Here is a 24,055-nt window from a genome sequence, read left to right on the forward strand (position 1 = left end):
TTTTCAAAATTGTTTTCAAAATCAGTTATCAAATAAGGCTTATATTTCTTATATTTAAGTTTTCAAATAAAATTTTATTATTAAAAATAATTGAAAACTATTTTGAAAAACTTTACAAAATAGAATTTAATATTTTTTAAGTTATATGCACTCAAATATGATAATTTTTATATTTAAATATAAAAAGAAGCTCTCTACTGAGGTTTTCATGAACCAAACACATGTTAAAGTAAGATTTGTGATCATCTATGTAAATTAAATGAGACAAGCCACAATAATGTCATTTTTTGCATTAGATCTTTAGTTAAAAGAGGTATATGGTATGGAATAAGACTATTAGGATTAAGGATGACAATATTGTGGGACCGAGACAAATTACCTTTATTCTAATCTTATCCTGATCATTTATATCTATTATCATACTCATCCTATCTTGTTTAATTTATTTTTTTTAATTTAGATTTTATTAAAAATAAATATAATATATAAATAAATAAATATTTATAATTTATTTTTATGAAAAATAATATTTTATATATATTAAAAAATTGAAAAAAAAATCAATTAAAATAATTTTTATTTAACGTTATATGTAATAAGGTTAAGGTGAGATAAAGTCATACCCGATTCTTGTTAACAACGTTAAAAAATTTTCCAAACTTGAACCAAACCTATTTATCTTTATCATAGGATGGAGTGGACAACTCGACAAACTCATTCCATTATCTTTCAAAATATATTTTTATGATATGACTTTTAAAATATATTCCAAAAGTTCCAAAATGTATGCATTGTAAAATAATTTTACTGTAATTGAGTTTTTCTTATATCTTCTAAGCTAAATTAGACAAAAAAATTTAAATTCTTTTCTTTTTTTTTTATTTCCTTTAATAAATCAAAAAATATAACCACACTGATCAAAGAAACAAGACATCAGTTTTCATGAAACAAAATAAAATAACTTTAATACTGTAGTTGAACCAAATTTAAAAATAAATAAATAAATTAAATTAAAAAAAGGAAAAAAGAAAAGAAAAGAAAAACCCTCTCAAGACCCTCCAAAGAGACGGTTTATTCAACACAAACCTTCCATTTTTCCATTAACATAGAAAGAAATCATTAGTTTTTTTCACTTCATGTCTATTGGCATATAACTCCAATTAGTTATCCATAATCTAAACAGAATCATGAAGCCTAAGCACTTGAATATTGCAGGCTTGTCTGCCTTCTAATCCATTTTCTTCCATTTCTCCCCCATCACTTCAAAGATTTCTCAATTTCAATCACAAACCTGTACTTGACATCTCGCTTGATCACCCTCTCCAGAGCTTCATTCACATTCTGAATTGCCACCATTTCCACCTCTGGATATATCTTGTGGGCAGCACAAAAATCCAGCATTTCTTGTGTGTCTTTTGTGCCTCCTGTGACACTTCCACACACGGTCCTCATACCTTGTCACACATTTCAGTTCATTCATTACTTTTGTTTCATCATTAACTAGTAACCACAACTTAAGTATGGTAGGAAGAAAATGGTACCGGTGAGAAGGCTTATGGTACTGAGTTTGATTTCAGGGCTAGGGAAGCCCACAAGGACCAGGATGCCTGCAGTCTTCAAGAGTGACATGTATGGATCAAATGGGTGATCCCCAGATGCTGTGTTGATTATAAAGTCAAGTGACTTAGCCATGGCCTGGATCCAATCACCCATATCATGATAAACCCTAAACCTGAAAAACTTTGCTTCCTTATGTATAGGGTTTAAGGGTGTTTACCTTCATATCTTGTTCATCAGATGAGAGTACGAATTTGTCAGCTCCAAGCAGAGTTAAGGCCTCCTCTTTCTTGGACATACTGGTGCTGAAAACTGTTACATTCAATCTGAAGGCCTTCCCAAACTTGACAGCCATGTGACCAAGGCCACCTAGTCCGATCACACCTAGAGATTTGCCGGGCTGGTTCATCTTATGGCGGATCATGGGGGAGTATACAGTAATTCCGGCACATAGCAGTGGTGCTGCTAAACCTAATGGGTAGTCATTAGCAATCCTATAGCAGTACCTGTTAATTCAACCAAACCAAAAAAAATGAAAACAACATATTAGTCCTTGTTTCTAGGTTTTTGGTCGCACTATGGACATCAAAGCACAAGGGATGCTTCCTTAAACACCCCATGGAAACCTAAAATAATTCTGATTTCAGTTGTCCATGCTTATCATATAGGAAAATTTCAGCCACAGTAACAAAATCAAAAGATATTGAGGGCTCTCACCTTTGATGAACAACGATAAAACTGGAATATCCACCCTTTGTGATGGTGCCATCCACATCAACCCCACCAAATGTGAAGACTGGGCCCTTTGAGCAATGAATTTCTAGCACCTCCTTGCAGTTTTCACACTCTCTACATGAGTTGACATATGTTCCCACTCCTACGCTGTCACCAACTTTGAAGACACCAACATTGGAACCCACCTCTTTCACTATACCAACAATCTCATGTCTTGTATGCACAACATAAATACATGGTAGATTACATGAACCAATCCAAGCAAAGATTAGTAAAATTAAGTTGGATTGGATGAGAAGACGAGAAGACAAGGAGACAAATACCCGCTTCGGTTATTTTAATCATAGGTGCAAAACGTGGACTTACCCTGGAACTACAGGATATTTTGAGTTTCCAAATTTGTTCCTGGTATGGATTATATCAGCATAGCAGATCCCACAGTGGGTGATTTTCAGAGAAACATCATCACTTCCGACAACTCTGTATAAAATTTATTCAATCCAATATACTTGAGTTCTAGATACCCTAAAAAGATAGGTGAATTGAACTTAATTTCTATATGTTAAGCATGTATGGTTATCGCCGACGAATTTGTTACCTGCGGTTAAATGAATAAGGTGAAAGAACCCCAGATGGATCTCTTGCTGCCCATCCTAGGCAATTCTCCATCATATGATCTACACACACATATGGTCCTTGGCTTAAGAGAAACATATGATCAGGATTAGTACAAAGCTGGACACAAACATCAGTAGAGGAGAGAAATTTACCTGCAAGACTAGAGATCAGTACAGTTATGGCAGTGAAGAAGCATTGGTCTCAGGTCAAGGAGTGGATCATATATATATATATATGCACAATGAAGTCTACTTAACTGTTTAACCTGCTTCTTTTACAATGTAATATAATCAGGCTGCGGTCATGTTTCCTTATGACTCGGTGCAAGGCCTGATGTATGCAGTGACCTCTGTGTGGGTTCCATGGATATGCCAGTACTTAAAGAACATGGTCAAATATAAGCAGATATATAATATGATGCCATGAGGATTATACCATTTTCACATGACATATGCAAGTATTTAACTAATAATTCAAAACTGGATCTATGTTTGTTAAATATCATTGATTGTAAGGTCAGAATTATTGATATATAAAACGAAAAATCAAAAGAAAAAATAAGCTAATTACCAACCAACTGTGGATTGTTCTGTTTTTCTTAATTCTTTAATCCACCTATGCCAAAAGTTTATTTTGAACATCTTTTCAAATCAGGCATTTCTTTTGTTGGGCATTCCCTTGTTCATAAACATTTTTATCCATGATCTACCATGCGAAACCGAGAACGATAAGCTAGAAAAACCATTGTATTAAAAATGAAGTAGTCATTAGTTTATCATCAACATCTAGAACACAATCCAACATTATTACTCTCTTATTTTATGTTGACAACTGTAACTGATTACAAAAGGATCGAACCTACTTAACAAAAAAAGGATTATCTTACATATGATAGATTTGATGATCATTCAATGACTTGAATCACTATGTATTTGATTAAAGCCCACCATAGAGTAATCAGAAAAACCACGTTCCTCTTCCACTCTATTGTGATCACTTCAGGGAGTTCTCAACATCAATTACAAACCGGTACTTCACATCGCCCTTTGTCAGCCTCTCCCAAGCTTCATTTACATACTGGATTGGAACTATTTCGATGTTTGGGTATATTTTGTGTGCAGCACAAAAATCCAACATTTCTTGAGTCTCCTTCACACCACCTACTAGACTTCCAGAGATGGTTTTCATACCTGCCCCACAAATATTCAATTAGTATTCTAACTTAACTATATGTCTTCTGAAAAAAAAAAAAATTGATGAATGTATAATTTACCCCTAAGGAGACTTGCAGGACTGAGTTTGATTTGATCACCAGGGAAGCCCACTAGGGCTAGGACACCAGCAGTCTTCAAACATGACATATAGGGATCAAGTGAGTGATCCCCAGATGCAGTGTCAATTATAAAGTCAAGTGAATTAGCCATTGCCTGCATATATACAAGATAATCACCGTCAATTTACCAATATCTTAAACCCCAAACCTTGCATAGGTTTTAAGGGCTTTTACCTGCATCTGTTGTTCATCTGATGAGACCACAAATTTGTCAGCTCCAAGTAGACTTAATGCCTCCTCTTTCTTGGATATACTTGTGCTGAAAACTGTTACATTCAATCCGAAGGCCTTCCCAAACTTGACAGCCAAGTGACCAACACCACCTAGCCCAATCACTCCCAGAGATTTACCAGGTTGGTTCATCTTGTGGCGCACCATGGGAGAGTAGGCGGTAATTCCAGGACATAGCAAGGGTGCTGCTAAAGCTAATGGGTACTCATCAGGTATCCTGAAACAGTACCTGTTGATTCAACCAAAACCAGGAAGAAAACAAAAGAAAAAAATCAGCCCTCACTCTTAATTAGCCTAATTTTGCTTCAAAGTATGCATAGTTTCATTCAATGAAGTCCAACGGTAAATTAAAGTCCTTCTATCATCGTTCTAAAGAAGTCCAAATGATACAAAAATGGAGAAGAACTCCAGATAATCATCGGTTAATATTGAGCTGATCACCTTTCATGGACGACAATGAAACTAGAATATCCTCCATTTGTAATCGTGCCATCGGCATCAACCCCATTACTTGTATAGACTGATCCCTTTGAGCAATAAACTTCTAGACTCTGGTTACAAGACTCGCATTCTCTGCATGAATTGACATATGCTCCAACTCCAACTCTATGGCCAACTTTGAAGTGATGAACATTGGAACCAACCTCTTTCACAATCCCAACAATCTCATGCCTAGTACACATTCCAAACAAAAAGATTACCTACAATTTGTCGTTTGAATTATAGATGCAAAGCCAAAGACTCACCCAGGAACCAACGGATATCTTGAGTCTCCCAACCTATTCTTGGTAAAGAGCATATCAGCATAACAAATTCCACAGTGTGTAATTTTTAGTGAAACATCCTCATCCCCAACTTCCCTGTACAAAGTTTAGTCAATCAAGATTTGAAACATTTTTTAGCATGCACTGCTACATATATGTACCTTCGAGTAAATGTGTAAGGCGATAGAACTCCAGATTCGTCTCTTGCTGCCCATCCAAGGCAGTTCTTGTTCATCATATCTGGTTTACTCATCTATAAAACATGAGAGAATTGTTGGTTTTAGCCATAGAATGAAATCAAGAAAATTGGGAATAGTAGCATATATTGTAATTGCAGCTAGATAGAAATTTAACTCACATAGAAGACTAGATTCACACACAGCTCAGAAAATGGATAAGTGATGGGCAGCGAAGATGAAGGCCACATACAGCTTACACATGACACCCAATTTAAACTCATTGTCTGGAGTTTACTTCTCTGCTTCGCCAGCTTCTTTGACTTTGTATCCCCATGTGTTTTCTCCTTGACGGAGTCCATGGACTGATGTATGCAGTGACCTCTGTGTGGGTTCCATGTGTTTTCTCCCATTCATTTCCATTCCTCTCCATCAAACTGTTAGCAAACAAAGAGACTAATCGCATACCTTCACCGAAACTCGAAGAAGGAACAACCCCAGCCTTCCATTTAGCTCGAAGCACAGGTCTTCTAGAGATAGAAAATGATTGAAGATGAAAGGGAAAATTTGAGAGAAAAAGAAGGAAAATGGAATAAAATTGGAAAATCTTGGGAGAGATGTAAGAAAAACAAGTTGAAAAATAAAGTAGAATTGAGAGATCCAAGCTACACATTCAAACTGATAGATTCACTGTTTCCACTTGGTGTGAAAACTCCAACATTCTTGTTTCATGAAAATAAATGTGGTAATGTTTTAATGCTCAACACCATTTATATGCAAGAAATTACAAATTCAAGAGACTTAGAACAAGAAACTACTCTCCATGTCTATCTTCAAAGTCTTGCACAACTCATGAGAAAAAGAGTGTTATCTTCAAAGCTCATTGTTGTTCCAAAGCAGAGCATTTCCTAGAATATTGCTGCTACCCTAGTCCAGTAGTCCATAGTCCTCTCCTGGTGAATTTAATGAATCCAAATGAAGCATAAGAAGATCATAGACAATTCAATTCAAACAAAGTCTAAATTTGATCTTGCCACTGAAACTTTGCCTTGATTTCCAATCACATTTATGAATTCAATTTGAGAACCCAAGATCCTCATTCGTATAAATGATAACAAGTTTAAGCAATCAAAGCGTGAAACCAAGGTTTGCTTAATCTCAGTTTGTTTGAAACTAATAATATATTTAAAGTGTATTTGGGTCAAAAGATTTTTAAAGAAGCAATCGAAGATATGTCAAGCCAAAAGGGAATTTTTTTTTTTTTAATTAAAAAGGAAAGAAAACATCTCGAAGAGAAGATCAATGATAACCATTTATCTAAGATCTTTTATAAGGGAATTGGTGTATTAAGACCATACATTTCATTTTTATTTAAAAACTTAAAATTATCAAAGTGCTTAAATTGGTTTTATTTTTTATTTTTTAAATTGTACAATTTCCTTTTTTTGTTTTTTATTTTAAAAAAATCCTTATAACTTAATTCTTCTTAAACTTGTTTTAATGGACTTCAAGAAATTGAATACAAGTTATCAAAGGTTCTAAGCCTCAAATCGGAGTTTTTTTTAATACATTTTATAATGCAAGTGGTTGAAGTATGAGGAATCAGTTGAGCCAATTAGGCTCAATTGGTGGATGTGCACTTGCATTTTCTCTTTTCTAGAAGTATGTATTTAACATGTTTAGGACCGGTTGAGGGTTAATTGAATGGATTGAGCAATGGTAATCTCAATGGCTAGTATTTGGTTCAACTAGTTGATCAATTAGTCGATCTCAAAGGCTATGTTTGATTCCCATAAAGTATTAGGAAAAAAAAAATGTTAAAAAAAATTATTTTCCTATGTTTGGTTTTGTTATGGAAAATGTGAAAGAAAGTAAAATATAATTAAAATTATTGAGAAATTTGTATATTTTTAGATTATTTAATATTTATATAGAAGAGTTAAATAAGTGAAAAAAAAATATTAAAGTAATATACAAAAATAATTTATTAACTTTAAATCTAATTTTTATTTTTCTTTACTTTTTCTTTCTTTGTAATTTTCTTTTTTATTTTCTTTATTCCGTACTTTCCTTCAAACTTTCAGAGAACCAAACATAGTCAAACCGCATCTAATGATTAGTTTGGGCTTTCAACTCCTATTTAAAGGCTTTAAATTAATATGTATTATTCAATATATAAAAATTATTTTTATATATTGAAAAACATAATATAAAATTTTTTTATTTATAAAGTTTAAATATTTTAATCATGAATATTGTTAAACGTAAAAAAATTACATTTTTTTAAAATTAAAATATTAAAATGTAATATAATTTATACTTTAAACATTGAAAAATAATATATGTTCTATTTTATTTTTTATTTATTTTACAAACTAAATATAAAAATTACATATTAAATATATTACCATGGGATATCATACCTATTTGATTTAATATCCAAGATTATCACGTTCATTTAATTTAATATCTATTAATATTCTATCCTATTAAAAAATATATTTTAAGATATATATTTTTTATTCAATATGATATAATATTTGAACATATGCATAATCTAGATCGGTATTCCCGCCTTTCTTGTCCGTAAGAACATTCTACCAAAAGTTTCCAAATAATATAATTTAAAGTTATAAGGAAAGCCGGCAAGATTCCTGGGAGGAAAGCCAGGGGAGGGATCGAGTAGAAAGCTAGTGAAAGCCATTAGGGATCTTAGATAGGCCATGTGACCAAGGCCACCTAGCCTAAGATTTTTCGGTCGGAACATGGGGAGTATACGGTAATTCCAGCACATAGCAGTGGGTAGCCATCAGCAATCCTACAGTAGCCCCCGCTGGTTCAAAGTCAAGTCAAAGTCTACTTCATTCTATAGGAGTACTCATGCCTGCATTGACCCTCTAATAAGTGTGCGTTCCATTTTTGTCGGAAATATTATGGACCCGTTTGCCAACTATTTCAAAAAACGGTTACAAAAAACAATTTGAAAACAAATTTTAAACACTGCGATGTTTTATAAAATAAAAATCTTTTTGAAACTTAAAATATTTTAAACATGTTTTACAAATAAATTTTATTTAGTATTTTAATTTTAATTATTTTATATATTTCTATAATTATTTTTTAAAACAACTCTTCACAAATAATACAAAATAATTTCTATTTTCCTATTTTTAAATAAATAAACATTAATAAAATTGTTATAAAAATTATAAATATTTTAATTATTTATATAATATATATTATTTTAATGCAATTAAAAATAAAAAAATATATTTTTTTAAAAATTCAAAAAAAAGTTAATTGAGACGAAAATGGTAGATATAAGAAATCTGCATATGTCATATTTTGTTTAATTTTTTAATAAGACGGAGATGTGAATTATTTTGAATAAATAAGACGAGGTTGAGATGAAAACGATCTATTCCAAACCAACCTCGTTGTCATTCCTATTTTTCAATATAATTAAATTAAACTTATTGATAAGAAGTTCACTTTAATTATATTAGTTAAAGTGAATCCTAAACATGGCAGAGTTTATTGTTTGAATTTCAAATTATTTTTAAAATTTATTAACCCATTAATAAATTTAATATAAAGTATCACTTGATTATCACTTCATTTGAAGTTTCGAAAAAATTTATAAAAATATAATTACATGTAAAAATAATAATAATAATAATAATAGAGTCATCATAAACCATTAGCCATAAAATGTCTTGTATTAATGAGTTTGTTATTTGAGTTTCAAATTATTTTTAAAAATTATTAAACTTTTAATGAATTTGATTTTAATTCAAAACTTATTTGTCTTATTAAAAAAATAGAAAATAATGATTATATGTAAATCATTTTAAACTAATTTTTGTTTATAGATTTTTTGTATCCGTTGGATCATTATTTGTATTTTAAGTTAATTTTAAAAATTATTAAACTTGTTAATGAATCCAACATATTAAGAAATTAATCCAAACATTTAAAATAAATTTTGGTATATGACTCACTAATATTATTGAGTTCTATAACTTTTTAATATTAATTAAATATGTTTTTAAGTTTTAAATTATTTTTTAAAATTAATAAATTTTATGTATCATGTGGAGTTTGATTTAAAATTTATTTACTTAATACAAAATTTTAGAGCATTTAAAAGAAATAAAAAAAAAATGTAAAATGTAAAAAAAAAATCATATTTTAAGATTCTTATATTGTGGAGAGAAAGAGAATGATATCATGTCCGATTTTATTTATCTTTTATTAATTTATATGTTTTCTTTTTTATTTTTAAAAACTAATAAAAATAATTTATATTTGTTCTCTTAAACTATTTTTTGTTTCACTTTGTTCTTAAAATTTGTTTCCATATAATTATGGTACAATAGTGTTATGAATTTTTAAAAACATTTTTTTATTTTTAGAAATAGAAAATCATTTTTAAATCAAACGACAAAACAAACTTTTATATCTTCTAATATTTAATTACATTTATACTACGATTAGGAGAAACAAAATGTGTCATGCGTGCTATGAAATTAGAAGCACAATAATTACAATAAGGTAATATATATAAACATTTCTGAAATTGAAACCTCAAAGCATAATAATGACAACAATATGAAACAAGAAATTTTATAAATAAGATAAAATGATTTTGAAATAAGACAATGAAACCAAGAATTCAAAATTTTGGGTGTGAATTATATTTTGGTTTTGTTATATGGTAAGATTGGGCCGGCCTAGGCCCAGCCCACTATCACAGTATCACCTTACCGAGCTCACGTTCTACTCGCTTTAGGGTTTGCCGGCAGCATCTCTCTTTGCTCCAAAGCATTCATTCATTCCTTCTCCAAACGCAGCTTTCGGTCCATCTCTCAGTTCAAGCCTTCAAGGTACTCTTCCAATCTCTGTTCCCAGTTAGTTCAATGGACTTCTAGATTATATACAGTCGTTTGTGTACTGAGAAAATAGTGAGGGAATGAAAGAAAAGTTTGAATCCTAAATTCTTCACCGCCGTCAAATGAAACCGATATTTTCATCCTTAGAATAAAGTTATAAACCATAAAATGCCGACTCGGGGAGAGTGTAGGGTTTAATAGCATCGTTCTCTTCTTTTTTTTTTCTCTCTCTTTCGCAGAAGCCGAAACACCAAGCGCATACAAAAGACGGAGAAGAGTCTGGAGAGAATAGAAGGCCAATTCTCGGAGCTCTATTGACTCAATTACGGAGGTTTCATGGCGGAAGCGTTGATCTCCAACCCAGAAGCCAATGCTCAGGAAAATGGTCCCTCGGCTTCGCCGCACCCGTCTTCAGCTGGGTCTTTGTTCCACAGAAGAATCGATTTTCATCTCACAAGGAAGCCTTACTCTGGCTTCACCAACGGCAGCGGAGGTTTTCGACTAGAGACTCTGAACCCCACCACGGATCCGAAGCGGTCTGGGCACAGTACGGGTCCGGCGGCTTCGAGTGGGAAGAAGCAAGATGGCTCTGATCATGTGGAGAACGGGTTGGATCCGGAGCTCAGTATTGGGATCACAGTTAGGAGAATTGTAAGCTCTTTTCGTTTTTTTTGGGAGGTTTTGATTGAATTATTTTTCATCTCCTTTTCTGTATATGGTATACTTCATAGCGATTGTTCTTCATTTCGAGTTTGTTTAAAACGTCTTCTATAATTCTTTGGGGTTTTTAATATTTTGTTGAGTTTGATTTTGCTCAAGTTGTTTTCTTTTGGTATATGCTCTACTGTTCACTGTGTCTTCTTCTTTCAAGTTTCAACCATTTGTGAAAATATTTATTAGGTTCTTTCCTATTTTAATGACTGTGGTTTTGTTCACTCTATTACTCAATGTATTTGAGTCATCAACCATAAGAAAGATGAGATTTCTGTACTATTTTGAAAAATAAATAAACAAGCTTTTTCTTCAATCAGTGGCTTTATGTATAACTTCTCACATTTCAGTTAAATGTCGATTTCTGAAGCTATTGTTTGATAGTAATAGTTTTCTTGTTGACATGTGCTCTGCCGTTGAGTAAATTTGTTCCATTTGAATTTGTTTCAACTGTTGAATATTGTTGTGTTTTTGCTTCTGATCAACTTCTTTATGGGTCATTTCCTTTTTAGATCAATGCTTTCCTTTTGTTGTATGATTTCTGTTAAGTTGGTGGTTCAGTTCAAATTTATTTGGAACTTAGTTATTTTGTTGAATTTGGGGTCTTTATTCAATTCTATTGCACTTGGTACCATGGAGTTATGCAATAGCTTAACTATGTACATGGCATAAATAATTTTACAGGGTGCTGGTTTGGAAAATCTGGGAAATACCTGTTTTCTTAATTCAGTATTGCAATGCCTGACTTACACAGAGCCTTTGGCAGCATATTTGCAAAGCGGAAAGCATCAAAATTCTTGTAAGTCTCTCTCTCTCACACACACGCATGCACGCACACACGCACACACATATGGCTTTATATATTAAATTCATGTTTTTTTAGATTGAACATTTCAAAATTCTAGTATTTGATTTTTTTATATGGTATGACATAGCTTTAACTCTTTAAATCCTACTGTTTTTCTTGAAATTGGTTATATTTTATTCTCTACTTCATGCTTTTGATAGATTTTGCTTTAGACTTCAATTTGTTTTTATGTGTCCTCATTAGGAATTATTCCAAGTATTATGCTATGTATAGAGGAGATACTAGAAGTTCATACAATGGAATCTGATAAGTCTTATACCCCTAAATCCCATATATGCATAAACAGAATTGTGCTCAAACATTCCCAACTCCCTCTATGCATGCTGTAAACATGTAGGGTTTCATGGATTAACTTGTTCCAGAATTGTTCCTTTGAGGGCACGATGGAGTGGAGTACTGAGTGAAGAATTTAAAATTTATAACAGACCCTTGTTCTACTCTTCCTGTTCACGACTTTAGGATTTTAAGATTTATCTAAATTCCATCAAAGTGAATAAAATTTTGAATTTATCTTAGTTAACATGTTTCAGTTGTTCTTGCACAATTGACGTTGTAATTGATTGAGCTTGGACAGACATAGTAATGTGCTTGAAGTTTTGATGTAGTCCCCAGGTCACTAAGCTAATTAACTGCTTGGAAGGGCTATTAGTGAGTCCCCGGGTCACTATGGTTGTCATTTGGGGCCTTTCTCAATTTGATCCATTTCATGTCTATCCATGCGAGAAGGGGTTAGGGAACTTCCTGCATGGTTTATTTTAGAAACAAATCCCAAATCTATGGTGGTTGGCTTGCTCTCCTACATTTGTGTGTGGCTTTTTTGGATGTCTACGTGCATGCTTGGTGCTTAACTAGGAATGAGAGTCTAAGGTTCTGTTTGGGAAGTGTTTCCGAAAACAGTTTTTGAGAACTATTTTTGAAAATTGCTCTATGATGTTTTGTAGAACAAATTGGGAACTTAAAATCTTCTTAACCTATTTTCTATATTTTAATTTTTTTTAAAAATAATTTTTATTTGTGGTGCTTTATTTTTAATCATTCTCCAGATTTGTATAATTATTTTTTAAAAACCAAGTGAAAAAAACTAAAAAGTGTTCTCATAAAACACTCTATTTTTTGTTTTTAAAAATAAAAAACTATTCTTGGGAACAATTAACAAACAGGCTCTAGCTTCTCTTTTTATCTTATCTATTTTGTCTAATTTTATCAAACTACTTCCTTTTTTTTAAGTATAAAATGAAAAATCACAGTTGTGTCCAAAAATGTCAAACTCATGTCAATTTCATGAATATCTCCAAAATGAAAAGTCACAGTTGTGTACAAACAGGTATTCATCATGCATGTACATTCCGTGTAAGCTATTTTTTTAGGAAGCTATTTATCATTTATTATGTTGGTTCCATGGGCATATGTTGATTATTAAGCAAAAATCTGCATTGCTAATTCATCATCTCCTCATGGTTAAAATTATGCCTGCAAATAACTAGGCTTTTGTTGAAGTGTATGATATACATTGTGAGTCCAAATCCTACTAGCTTAAGCCTTTTGAAAAATTGATTATTCAACATGTATCAGATCCTTGTTTGATGGAAGGTTATGTATTTGAATCTCGCCACATGTTTTTTTCCTCACTTTATTTTTTTTGATAGACAAAGGCAGATTGAAGAGGGATGGTCCATGGTCAATAGGTGTAGCCTTTGTAAAGATAGTGAAGAATTGACTAACTACATTTTGATTCATTGTGATAAGACAAGGGAGCTTTGGAGTTTGTAGTTAACATGTTCTGGAATGGTGTGGGTGTTCCCGGCTTAAGTAAGAAATCTTTTTCTAGAATGGAAAGTTAAGGAGCTAGGGAAGAAGAGAGGAGCAGTTTGGAGATTGGCTCTAATTTGTCTTTTTTGGTGTATTTGGGGAAAGTGAAATCGAAGGACTTTCCAAGGGGAAGAGTTGTCTGACCAAATTTTGAGGAAGCTTTTTATTCGATCATTGTTAGAGTGGTCTCAGCAGTTTTTGAGGTTAGACAATCCCTTTTTTCTAAAATTTTTGGGTGTTCTTCATGGAGACTAGTCTTCCCTCTCTCTAGGTCTTTTCTTTATGTTCTGCAGTCTGGTTGGGCTCTTTTTGTATACTGCCTGTATACGTAGGGTGTGCCCCCTGTTTTTGGCGTTTATTTTTTCCCCACTTTATTAAGCACACGTGTCACCTAAAAAGAGGCTACTTTTGGAGGGTTTTGGAGTGCTTAATATATATTGTGAACTTGAATCTTACAAGTTAAGCTTTTAGGAAAATTGATTGTTAATTGATGCCTCCTCATATTGGTTGGAACAGTAAATACACTTAAGCTTCAATCTTTCTTGTCTGGCTTTAGTAATGTGCTTACAAAAATTCCATGTAGTGTTATTCTCTACGTTCCTTCCCATTTGATGTCCATTTATTATTGTGATGTTCTTTTTAAATGAGAAAATTTTGAATTTTCTTAAAACTATTAAATATAGTCACACGTGTTCATATTGCATCAATCGCGTATTGTACTTTTTGAAGTGAACACGTGGTGGAGAAGGTCTTGTTTAAGCTGAGACCAAATTCTTTTAGCTTGAAGTGGAAGTAGTGAAGAGTTGTGTCGTTGAAATAATTGTTGAGAGGGGGAAAGGTCATTTGAGGTGGACCAACTAGAGAAATTAAGGGGTTGGGTTGGTTATTAAAATGGTTGGACAAGTGGTGTATGTGGACACAGAGAAGGATTTCTTTGGAGAGCTGAAAGATGGTATTGGGTGGACATGAAAAAGAATTTTGCTGGTAGGATCCTGCTGCTCTCTCTGTTTTCTAAGGATGCAAGATGTCTCTTCATTACTTGGGGAAAAGATTTTGATTTGTTTGGGTGGGGCTGTCATAGATGTGAAGACCTCAAACCTGGGTTTCCATGAATCATTTGGAAACCGTGTTGGGTCAAGGTACTATTCCCGGGCATGAGGTGGCTTGTCTGTGCGGCAATCCCACATCTAGGCCAAAGTGGTGAAGATTGGGTTTGTGACAACTTAGTTTAGGGAAAAAGCTCTCAATGCAGCTTCCTTGAAGATCTTGTTGGACATCCCAGCCACACTAAAGAGGATGGAATCTTTGAGGAGGTGTTTGGTAGACTCTGATAAATCTCAATGCCCTGTCCTTGATGGTGGTCCTGTATAAGTCCAAAAATCTTTTTGTGCTCATGGAAGGAATGCGGAACTGAAGGATTTTTAAAGGAATGAAGCTATTGAACCTGAAGCAGAAACATCTTTTTCCTGAAATCCTTATGCAAGTGGTTGAAAGCCTTCTTGAAGGATGGAAGGTGTTCTTTTCCTTGTTTTACTCATTGGTGCAGGGGGTGGGAGTTTATTAAGCATTATGCAGTGTGCTTCTTTTCTTCTCTTGTGCTTCTTTTCTTTTCATCTTTTATGTTATACTATTCTTGTTTGCCTATGAAAAATGTATAGGTACACTCAAGATGCGATATGTGTTGGTTATATAATTTACATGAAAAATGCACTGTCATATATTATTAGTGAAGTATTATGTATTTTTCATGTTGTCCTTTTATTTTGGCCAATTTCTCTATTTGTTGTTTTTATTGCAACCCCTATAACCAAGATAATCTAGGTTGAGTAAACAAGTTCTTGATTGAACTATCTTTACTAAGATTCTGTTAATAATTTTACCCCTTGTTCTATTTTTTCTAAATTATATTTTGTAGTATTTGTATCCTTTTGTTATTTATCTAATTTGTGATTCCATTTCACTTTGAACCTGAGTTTAGCAGGTCAATATGTTGTAGCCATGCTTTATTTCTAATGTCTTTCTTAATGTGAATGAAGGTCATATTGCTGGATTTTGTGCTTTATGTGCCATCCAGAAGCATGTCAGCCGTGCTCTTCAGTCAACTGGAAGAATATTAGCACCCAAGGATCTTGTCTCTAACTTACGGTGTATCCTTTTTGAAGTGTCATAGTGATTGCACTTTATGTATCTTCATTTAATGATATTGTCATATTGATTGTCTTTTTCTGTTACTCATCAACTAAGTTCCTTGGATTTTCTTTCCCCCCTTTATTTTATTTTTTTGGTCGTATGTCGACAGAGGAGGTTGGTGTTTAGGTTCCAAAATTTAAGTGCCATGTCTTCAATTTAAGTTATTTGTTCTTAACATCCTTTTGGATTTTCCATATTTTCTTCTTCTAAATTATATATAGCAAGTTATCAACAATGCTAAGCAAGTTTCCTTATTGTACGATGGATTTAAATTCAAATATCTAGATACAAACCAGGTGTAGCGACAAACCTCCCTTTTTAGCACATTTAGGGTCAGTTTGGATCATGCATAACTTGAGACAGTATGAAGGAAAGCTAATAAGGAGGAAAAAGAGAATGAAAGAAAAGTCAAGGAAAAAGAAAACTATATCATATTTTATTTTCCTTCATATTTTTTATGAGAAATAAAATAAAAGAATTTGAAATTCCTTCCTCTTTCCCCCCTTAGCTACAATTTCTTGAGATCTAATGGAACCTTTAGTGAATTTGCTTTTATTTATCAAAAAATTAAAATTTCTGATTCCAATGAGCTCCCAGTGAAAGACACAACTTTCTGACATACCTGACAGTGCTGGAAGACATGTCCTGCCATGTCAGATTCTGTTAGGGTATAGCTCAATGGTTTACTCTGTTCTTTACGTATAAGGCCTTTGTTGTTATTCTGATCTCACAAAATTAGTGATTCTTAACTGTACAATTAGGTATATCTCGGAACTTCAGAAATGCAAGACAGGAGGATGCACATGAGTATATGGTAAATTTGCTTGAAACAATGCACAAATGTTGCTTACCTTCTGGTGTGCCAAGTGAATCCCCTAGTGCTTATGAGAAAAGTTTGGTGCACAAGATCTTTGGTGGTCTCCTTCGTAGTCAGGTAACCTTTAGTTGCCATTGGAGCACAATGACAAAGTTGGCAAACAGAAATTATTCACCTCTAAGAAAAATCCAGAATTAGGAGTTATTCTTGAGATCTTGTGAATAAGCTATAAAGTTCTAGAAGGGACTCCACAATGCTATTAAAATGTTCCGATGTAGGAAGCTCCTATTATATCATTCTTTGATGGCTACTTGTTGCATTTTCAGGTGAAATGCATGCAGTGCTCCTACTGCTCCAACAAATTTGATCCATTTCTAGATTTGAGTCTTGAAATATTCAAAGCAGATTCCTTGCATAAGGCCCTTATGCACTTCACAGCAACCGAACAATTAGATGGTGGTGAGAGACAGTACCAATGTCAGCGGTGCAAACAGAAAGTTAAGGCTCTCAAACAGCTCACAGTTCACAAGGCACCTTATGTTCTGACCATCCATCTAAAGCGGTTTGGTGCACATGATCCTGGACAAAAGATCGATAAGAAAGTTCATTTTGGTCCTACAATGGACTTAAAACCTTTTGTCAGTGGTTCCTATGTGAGTGACTTTTTTTAATTTCCTATTTAACTGATTTTGGAAACTTGGTCAACTTTCACATGTTGCACATGGTCATTTTTACTAATAGTAGTTTCCGTAGAGGAAAGTGAGTTTGAAAAACAATTCATGATATGGAAACAGGATGTACCCCTTGAAAAAAATTATTTCAGAATGCCGGAAATTGAATAAATACAAATGATGAAGGAAAAAATGGGCTGAAATAGTTTGGCTAAGCAGGTTGCAAATGGTCAGAGAAGTACATCAAAAAATTAATTTTACTTGTAAATAAATTCACTGGGGGCACTTCTCTATGCCTTTCTTAAAAATTTTCCGCAGGTGTCCCTGACATTTTTTCTCTTCATTATTTCATCTGTTCTCAATGAAGAAGCTGTTTTACATCCATTTTGCAAAAATGTTTCTATGTAACAGTTCAATAGCTGTTGGAAAGTTTGGTCAAAGTCAAAAATGAAAATTAAGCCCCTGGTGCCATTGTATTAATAATGAGTTAGGTATGCAATGGAAAAGTGGCACATGGCAAGTACTTGGTGCTCTGGATTTTATGTTTGCCGAATCTCATGTAGAACCCTTTATGTGCTCAATGGTGCTTTATTATCACTGATGATGGCTGAAGTAAAATTAAAATTTGACTCCAAAAGATTTCTTGCAGATTATCAGGCTTATTAATTGTATCAAAAATTTCCATACCAAATTGTTAGGTGGTACCAATATAGCATTAATTTTTACTTTCCATATGTCATATATGTAGACGGATTTTATCTAACCACATGTGTCCTGTATGCTTGATGGACTCAGTTGCTACCACCTAATGAGAACTTTTTGTCCTTCTCATGCACTGAATTTGTTGTTTTGTTTGCCATTCTGATATTTCTGTTTGTGCCAGTGGTAACTTGCAGCTTGTGCTGTTGTATTATCTATTTACGGTTAATTTTCTATACTGGGCAGGAAGAAAATTTGAAGTATACTCTTTATGGGGTTTTGGTTCATGCCGGTTGGAGCACCCATTCAGGCCACTATTACTGCTTTGTTCGCACTTCAACTGGCATGTGGTACTCCCTTGATGACAATCGGGTAGGAAGTAACTTAACTTTTTCAAGTCTATATTCATGGATATTCTGGGAGTATGCTTGTAAACCTTGCACAGCTGACATCATTCCATTTGAAATGAATGTGTCATTTTATGGTATGATCTTTTTATGATTTTAAAAAATGTTATTTAAATATGAGCTTGACTACCTAGCCCTTGAGGTCTGGCTAAAGTGGTAAAGGTATGGGGAGGGTTTGTGGGAGGGTCCGGGTTCAAGTCCCAATGGGAAAAAATTTACCTATTAAATATATATGCACCTCTTGTAATTTCCAACATAATTTAGGCTTCCCCTTGGAGTTTAGTATTACAACTTCAAGTTCCCCTTTAGTTTTAAACATATCACTTCACACATCAATAATCTATTGGTGAAGGCCTCATATTTCATGTCTTCATCTATTGGTGACTTCATTCTGGAGAGCACTTATACCTTAAAATGCTGTATAAAGCAAAAAAAAAGGATTCATGATTCCATACACTGGTTGGACACCTTTAATGTGTGCACCTTCATTTTCTACTTGGGGGGGTGGCTTCCTTATGATTTTACCCTAATTTGGCATGCAGGTTGTCCAGGTTAGTGAGAGGACTGTTTTAGATCAGAAGGCCTACATGTTGTTTTATGTTCGTGATAGAAAAAACTTCACTCCAAAGAAATCCATTGATGTTGTTCAGAAACAAAACTTGGTTGCAAGTGCCATAGCAAAGAAAACATATTCCAGTGTAAGTCAAGGTCTAAAGGAAACCATTCAAAATGGACCAGTTGAGAAAAGTTTAAGTGGTGTTGTTGCTTCTGCTGCTGTAACTAAAAATGATGTATCCAATGTTGGCTTATCAAAGGAGATTCTGTCAAAAGAAGCATCAGCTCCTAAAAGTAGCAGGTTCTCATCTGAATGCTTGGCATTGAAAAATGGTCCCATGTCTGAACCTTCACCTAATGTAGTATTATCAAAACAGCGGGTGAAGGGGCCTCCTGTTCTGAACCCTACTCTGGAGAAATCCATGCCACCATCAGCTCCATCTGTTAAGGGATCATCTGAATGTTTGGCATTGAAAAATGGTCCCATGTCTAAACCTTCACCTAATGTAGCATTATCAAAACAGCGGGTGAAGGGGCCTCCTGTTCTGAACCCTACTCTGGAGAAATCCATGCCACCATCAGCTCTATCTGTTAAGGGAAGTGGTATCACTAATCTTGGCAATGCCATTGCAGCTTCAACCGGTGCCAAATTTAATGAGCGCAGTGAGGATGAAATTTCTAAGAAAGATCAGGGCATCTTAGATGTCATACAAGCCAACTGCATCGGTTCCCAAAATTCTGCTGCTGATAAGCCTGACTCAGGGAAGACCTCTCCAAAGGTAATTGGAAATTCCATTCCCTTTGCAGTATATGTATGCTATGGTGGATTTTGCACCTTATTCTTAACCCATGAAACCTTTTTTATGCAGGTTAGTATTATTTCAAATGCAGATGAAACATTGGACAAAGTAGAACCTGTTAAGTTGCCAAATGGTCCAAGTGGTGAAAATTTTCAGGTAGTTATTTTATTTATTGAATACCTTAAATTCGAATTAATTGTTGGGTCAAACATTGACATTTTCCTTCATTGCAGGTCGATAGTATGCCCAAAGGGAGTGCTGCTGGTGATTCACTTATTGAAAAGGCTGATGATGGTGACCAGAAATTATCAACCAAGACAGTAGAATTTTCAAGCCCATCAAGCATGATGAATGGATCTATTGACACGAAAACTCTTGATTGCAAGCCTCACAGAAAATTTAAAAAGAAAAACATGAAATGTAGGATGAGAAGCATGCATCTTGTCTCAAACAACCTCTTCCGAGCATCCTTGAGCCTGCGAAAGAAGAAAAAGCACAGAAGGAGCAAACGGCACACTTCTGATATTAAGAATCTCACTCAAGAACACTTACTGGAAGCAGGTTGTTTATCTATTGGTCAGGGACCATCCACATCTGATAAAACCCAGACAACTTCTGTGGGTCCAACTAATCCTTTGGGAAAAAGGGTTAAGCATGGTACCAAAAAGGGAGATAAGAGAACTGCTGGGAAGGATGTAAAAACCTCTAGTAGTGAATGTGTGATGGATACCATGGATGTGGAGTTCAGAGACAGAATTGGTCAGGAGGGAGGAATGCTTGCAACAGATAAAGAACCACAAAAGAGCTCTAGTTCGGTTGCAAAACAGTGGGATGCACAAAGATCTGATAGTTTAAATGATAGCAAGAGAGATCAGATGCAGAATGGACTGATGAGTATGCTTACCAGAGGTCTAGACGAGACGATTGGTAAGTGTTCATGTGGACCCTGGACAGTTCTTATTTGTTCATATATTATTTGAATTATCACTTAAGAAATACATTTTAACCTTGCATAAGCAGCACTATTTCTGATCCCTTCACATGGTACATCTATGGGCATATTGCTCTGGGATCTACATTCGTTGTATTTAATCGAGGAGATGTCCATGGAAAATTTCCTTTCTGTTTAAAATAAACTTTAATTGCTTGGTTGGTTAGATTGCTGCTTTTAAGCCTTGTTAAGTTTGCTGAGATCTAGATGAGACCCATTAATTGTTGCATTCACAATCCATCCATTTGTGCAAAGTGACCTTAAGAGGCAGTGTGTGCTGAAGGTTTTGTGACATTAATATCCATCCCAAACAAAATTCACATGGGACATCTTTCCCCCCTCAGTCCAATTCTGGTTTTACCATCTTCTTCATGTTGTTCTCCCACTAACAGATCCCAAATGTTTGGAAGTGGTCCAAATTAATACACATTTGCTAGTGAAATTTCTCTACTGCGCTAATATGCCCAAAAATTACTGGTTGGAAATGTGCATTACTATGATAATGATATGGTAGCATAGCCCTTGAGTGACTTGGTTTTGTGAATGATGTTTTTGGCGTTGTATTGTTGATTGCAGTTGCTCGGTGGGATGAGATAGAATGGCCTTCAAACCAGGTTATGGAATCACGAAGTGTGGAGGGTGTAACCATTGGTTATGTACCAGATGAATGGTGAGTTGAATGGTATTACTTATTCTGTTGGTGTAGAGTCTATTAGATTGTGGAGAACATTGTGATGACTGATGATAGCTGAGGTGCCTTCTTGCATTGACAGCTTGAAAGATGATAGAGAGTGAATGCATGAAATGAGTTTGGGTTTGGAACTTTTAGGTCAAAGGGAGGGAAAAAACTTGAGGTTCATGTTGTGGATTTTTGTTTATGATTTTGAATTTGTTTTCAGCTGTGTGTGTAACTCAAAACCGTTTTAGCTGGATCTACACGTGTTTTCCATCCTGTGTGATAAATGTGTTTAAGCTGAGAGTAGGCAATCAATCCATTGCCTGTTCTAGATGATCAGCCAAACTATTCTTTTATTCTTTTTCTTCTATATGCTTGTTGCGCGGTATGACCTTTTCAACTCTTACAGGGATGAAGACTATGATCGGGGCAAGAGGAAGAAAGTAAGGAGCTCTAATGGTAGCTTTGGTGGACCAAATCCTTTTCAAGAGATTGCAACCAAGAAGGCACATTTTAAAAAGGCAAAGAAGGATCGGTCCAGCTCTGGAAACCAACCATTCAGGATATAAAGAAATGAAATATACATACATGAATGAGTGAGCAAGCTTGACTTGTTACCATGCTGTTATACGTCTATGTAGTTGATCATTGCAATGCTGTGCTGAGCTGAGCTGATATTTTAACAGGGAAGGACTCGAAAATAAGCTGAATTCGAGCATTTTTGTTTTCCCATTTACAATTTTTTTTTCTTTTTTTCTCTTAGAAGAAAGTTTTGTTTATTTGGTCTGAGAAGGAAGTTAGTGAACTGGTATTGACCATTATAAAATTAGGGTCTATCATGTTGGAAGACTTTTAGCTGGAAGAGCTAGCTACTTTGTTGTTAAGAGAGTGTACCAATCTCCAACTCTTCTGAAATGTAATTTCTTTGCCCAATGCCCTGTTGGTTGGCTTACATGTTACAATTCATATTTTATTTTATTTTATTTTTAATTAAGAGTATAGAAGAAAAAGTTAAATTATAATATAATATATGCATCTAGAATTGTTTTAAATTATTTTAGCCTCTTAAATAATTAAAATTGAGACGTTTTAAAAAGTAGAAATTCTGCTTAGACCCAGGGTGGAGACAGTGGGATCACTGATCACTCTCAAAGGGCACCAAACCCAACCCTAGGGTGGATGCCCGTCCTTTTCTGTTGCAAAGTTTAAATCTCATTCTTAAAAGAAATATTTTATTAAAAGGGATGAAATAATCCCCAAATTGGAAATCTAATCATTCCCATGTTTTTTTATGGAAAAATAACCTATTGTTGACATAAATATCATTTTCTTTAAGTATTTATATGTAAGTTTTAAAAGAAATAGTTATTTTTACAAGAAAATAATGATGATATTTTTGTTTAAATGATGCCAAAAAAGGATGAGAGGTTAAGGGCCTGTTTGGTTGCTATTTTTGAAAACTGTTCTGGAGAACAATTTTTAAGAATAGTTTTTTGTGTTTTCAAAAAAAAAAAAAAAAGTGTTTAGGAACTAAATTTTGGAAAACAGTTTTTGTTCTCAAAAAAAAAAAAAAAAAAAAAAAAAAAAAAAAACATGTTTGGTTGAGTTAACAAAAAAGTTTTTTAGAACAAGTAAAACAAAAAACATGTTTGAAAGATGTTTTTTTTTTCCAATTAATAAAGTGTTTCTTCAAGTAACTTTATATTATAAATTTATAAATAATTTTTATATACACAATTCATTTAAATTTAAAAAATTATTTCATTTTAAAATTTTTATATTAGTTGACAACTAGTTGTTGTAGATTATAATCATCAACCCATATAAAACAATGAGGATGTTCCTACAATAGATAAATTATTAAAAATAAAATAAAATATGATGTATGTATTTCACTAATATCAATATGTTTTCATGTGATAATTAAATATACTTAACAACCATTGTTCTTCTGTGTTTTCAACATGAAAATACGCATCCATCCACACCCACAATAACACATGGGTCTTTTGTCCATCATACTTTTACAATTATAAATTAAATTTATGAGCAATATTTAATCATTAGAAATTACAACAAACATCACATAACACTAATGAGAACTAGTTAAGTTAACAATTATATATAAATTCTAACAAAACACTAAAGAGTTGACAAATATTTAACATTAAAAATAGGATAAGTTATGGATTGACATTAATATAATTTGCCCACATCACTTGAGCAATTTGATTTCTACAAGCTGCTATAGCTGCTGCACTCTCATCTGATAAATCAATTGAATGGTTTGTGCTACTTATGCTCTCTTCTTCACCTTGGACTGAAAGGTCTTCTACCTCATATTCTCTAAACAATTGATCATTCTGAGTTGATAGACGAATCCAATTATGAAGGGTACAACATGCAACAACAATTGATGGTTGCCTACTTGACTTATAACAAGGCATCATCCTTAATATTGGAAATCGAGTCTTCAAAACACCAAAACATCTTTCAATAATATTCCGAAGAGATGAATGTCTATAATTAAAAAGATCTTTATACCTGATAGGTTG

The 24,055-nt window shown here is 33.6% G+C and overlaps 3 protein-coding genes across 4 annotated transcripts; 1 reads left to right on the forward strand and 2 right to left on the reverse strand.

Annotated features, from left to right (window-relative positions):
* Nucleotides 1-1,046: 1,046 nt before the first annotated feature.
* Nucleotides 1,047-3,124, reverse strand: LOC117918941 (probable cinnamyl alcohol dehydrogenase 1). The gene is made up of 7 exons (XM_034835929.1): nucleotides 3,063-3,124; nucleotides 2,891-2,969; nucleotides 2,659-2,772; nucleotides 2,275-2,505; nucleotides 1,778-2,063; nucleotides 1,542-1,695; nucleotides 1,047-1,454 (listed from the first exon to the last, which is right to left on the reverse strand). The coding sequence occupies exons 2-7, from the start codon at nucleotides 2,962-2,964 to the stop codon at nucleotides 1,258-1,260; spliced, it is 1,056 nt and encodes a 351-aa protein (XP_034691820.1). The 5' UTR covers nucleotides 2,965-2,969; nucleotides 3,063-3,124; the 3' UTR covers nucleotides 1,047-1,257.
* A 558-nt stretch (nucleotides 3,125-3,682) lies between these two features.
* LOC117918989 (probable cinnamyl alcohol dehydrogenase 1) lies at nucleotides 3,683-5,652 on the reverse strand. The gene is made up of 7 exons (XM_034835992.1): nucleotides 5,597-5,652; nucleotides 5,400-5,491; nucleotides 5,221-5,334; nucleotides 4,916-5,146; nucleotides 4,418-4,703; nucleotides 4,184-4,337; nucleotides 3,683-4,100 (listed from the first exon to the last, which is right to left on the reverse strand). The coding sequence occupies exons 2-7, from the start codon at nucleotides 5,489-5,491 to the stop codon at nucleotides 3,904-3,906; spliced, it is 1,074 nt and encodes a 357-aa protein (XP_034691883.1). The 5' UTR covers nucleotides 5,597-5,652; the 3' UTR covers nucleotides 3,683-3,903.
* Nucleotides 5,653-10,193: 4,541 nt separating this feature from the next.
* LOC117918510 (ubiquitin carboxyl-terminal hydrolase 23-like) lies at nucleotides 10,194-22,452 on the forward strand. 2 transcript variants are annotated; one of them, XM_034835232.1, is made up of 12 exons: nucleotides 10,194-10,300; nucleotides 10,546-10,957; nucleotides 11,702-11,816; nucleotides 15,731-15,841; nucleotides 16,646-16,818; nucleotides 17,028-17,354; nucleotides 18,318-18,443; nucleotides 19,021-19,812; nucleotides 19,903-19,989; nucleotides 20,067-20,760; nucleotides 21,401-21,494; nucleotides 21,910-22,452. In XM_034835232.1, the coding sequence occupies exons 2-12, from the start codon at nucleotides 10,643-10,645 to the stop codon at nucleotides 22,067-22,069; spliced, it is 2,994 nt and encodes a 997-aa protein (XP_034691123.1). In that variant the 5' UTR covers nucleotides 10,194-10,300; nucleotides 10,546-10,642; the 3' UTR covers nucleotides 22,070-22,452. The 2 variants fall into 2 exon arrangements, with proteins under 2 accessions (XP_034691123.1, XP_034691124.1); XM_034835233.1 differs by lacking the exons at nucleotides 10,194-10,300; nucleotides 10,546-10,957; nucleotides 11,702-11,816; nucleotides 15,731-15,841 and adding an exon at nucleotides 15,853-16,552.
* The last annotated feature ends 1,603 nt before the right edge of the window (nucleotides 22,453-24,055 follow it).

The sequence above is a fragment of the Vitis riparia genome, chromosome 7, assembly GCF_004353265.1.
Source record: "Vitis riparia cultivar Riparia Gloire de Montpellier isolate 1030 chromosome 7, EGFV_Vit.rip_1.0, whole genome shotgun sequence".
NCBI classification, from domain to species: domain Eukaryota; kingdom Viridiplantae; phylum Streptophyta; class Magnoliopsida; order Vitales; family Vitaceae; genus Vitis; species Vitis riparia.

Excerpts from the sequence above, each read along its gene's own strand:
- LOC117918941 (XM_034835929.1), bottom strand. The coding sequence starts at position 2,964 with ATGATGGAGAATTGCCTAGGATGGGCAGCAAGAGATCCATCTGGGGTT. Across the intron at positions 2,506-2,658 it reads AAATATCCTGTAGTTCCAGG|ACATGAGATTGTTGGTATAG; the intron begins GTAAGTCCACGT and ends TGTGCATACAAG. Across the intron at positions 1,696-1,777 it reads CTGATGAACAAGATATGAAG|GCCATGGCTAAGTCACTTGA; the intron begins GTAAACACCCTT and ends GATTGGATCCAG.
- LOC117918510 (XM_034835232.1), top strand. The coding sequence starts at position 10,643 with ATGGCGGAAGCGTTGATCTCCAACCCAGAAGCCAATGCTCAGGAAAAT. Across the intron at positions 10,958-11,701 it reads GGATCACAGTTAGGAGAATT|GGTGCTGGTTTGGAAAATCT; the intron begins GTAAGCTCTTTT and ends ATAATTTTACAG. Across the intron at positions 21,495-21,909 it reads GGTTATGTACCAGATGAATG|GGATGAAGACTATGATCGGG; the intron begins GTGAGTTGAATG and ends CAACTCTTACAG.
- LOC117918989 (XM_034835992.1), bottom strand. The coding sequence starts at position 5,491 with ATGAGTAAACCAGATATGATGAACAAGAACTGCCTTGGATGGGCAGCA. Across the intron at positions 5,147-5,220 it reads AGATATCCGTTGGTTCCTGG|GCATGAGATTGTTGGGATTG; the intron begins GTGAGTCTTTGG and ends AATGTGTACTAG. Across the intron at positions 4,101-4,183 it reads TCCTGCAAGTCTCCTTAGGG|GTATGAAAACCATCTCTGGA; the intron begins GTAAATTATACA and ends TTTGTGGGGCAG.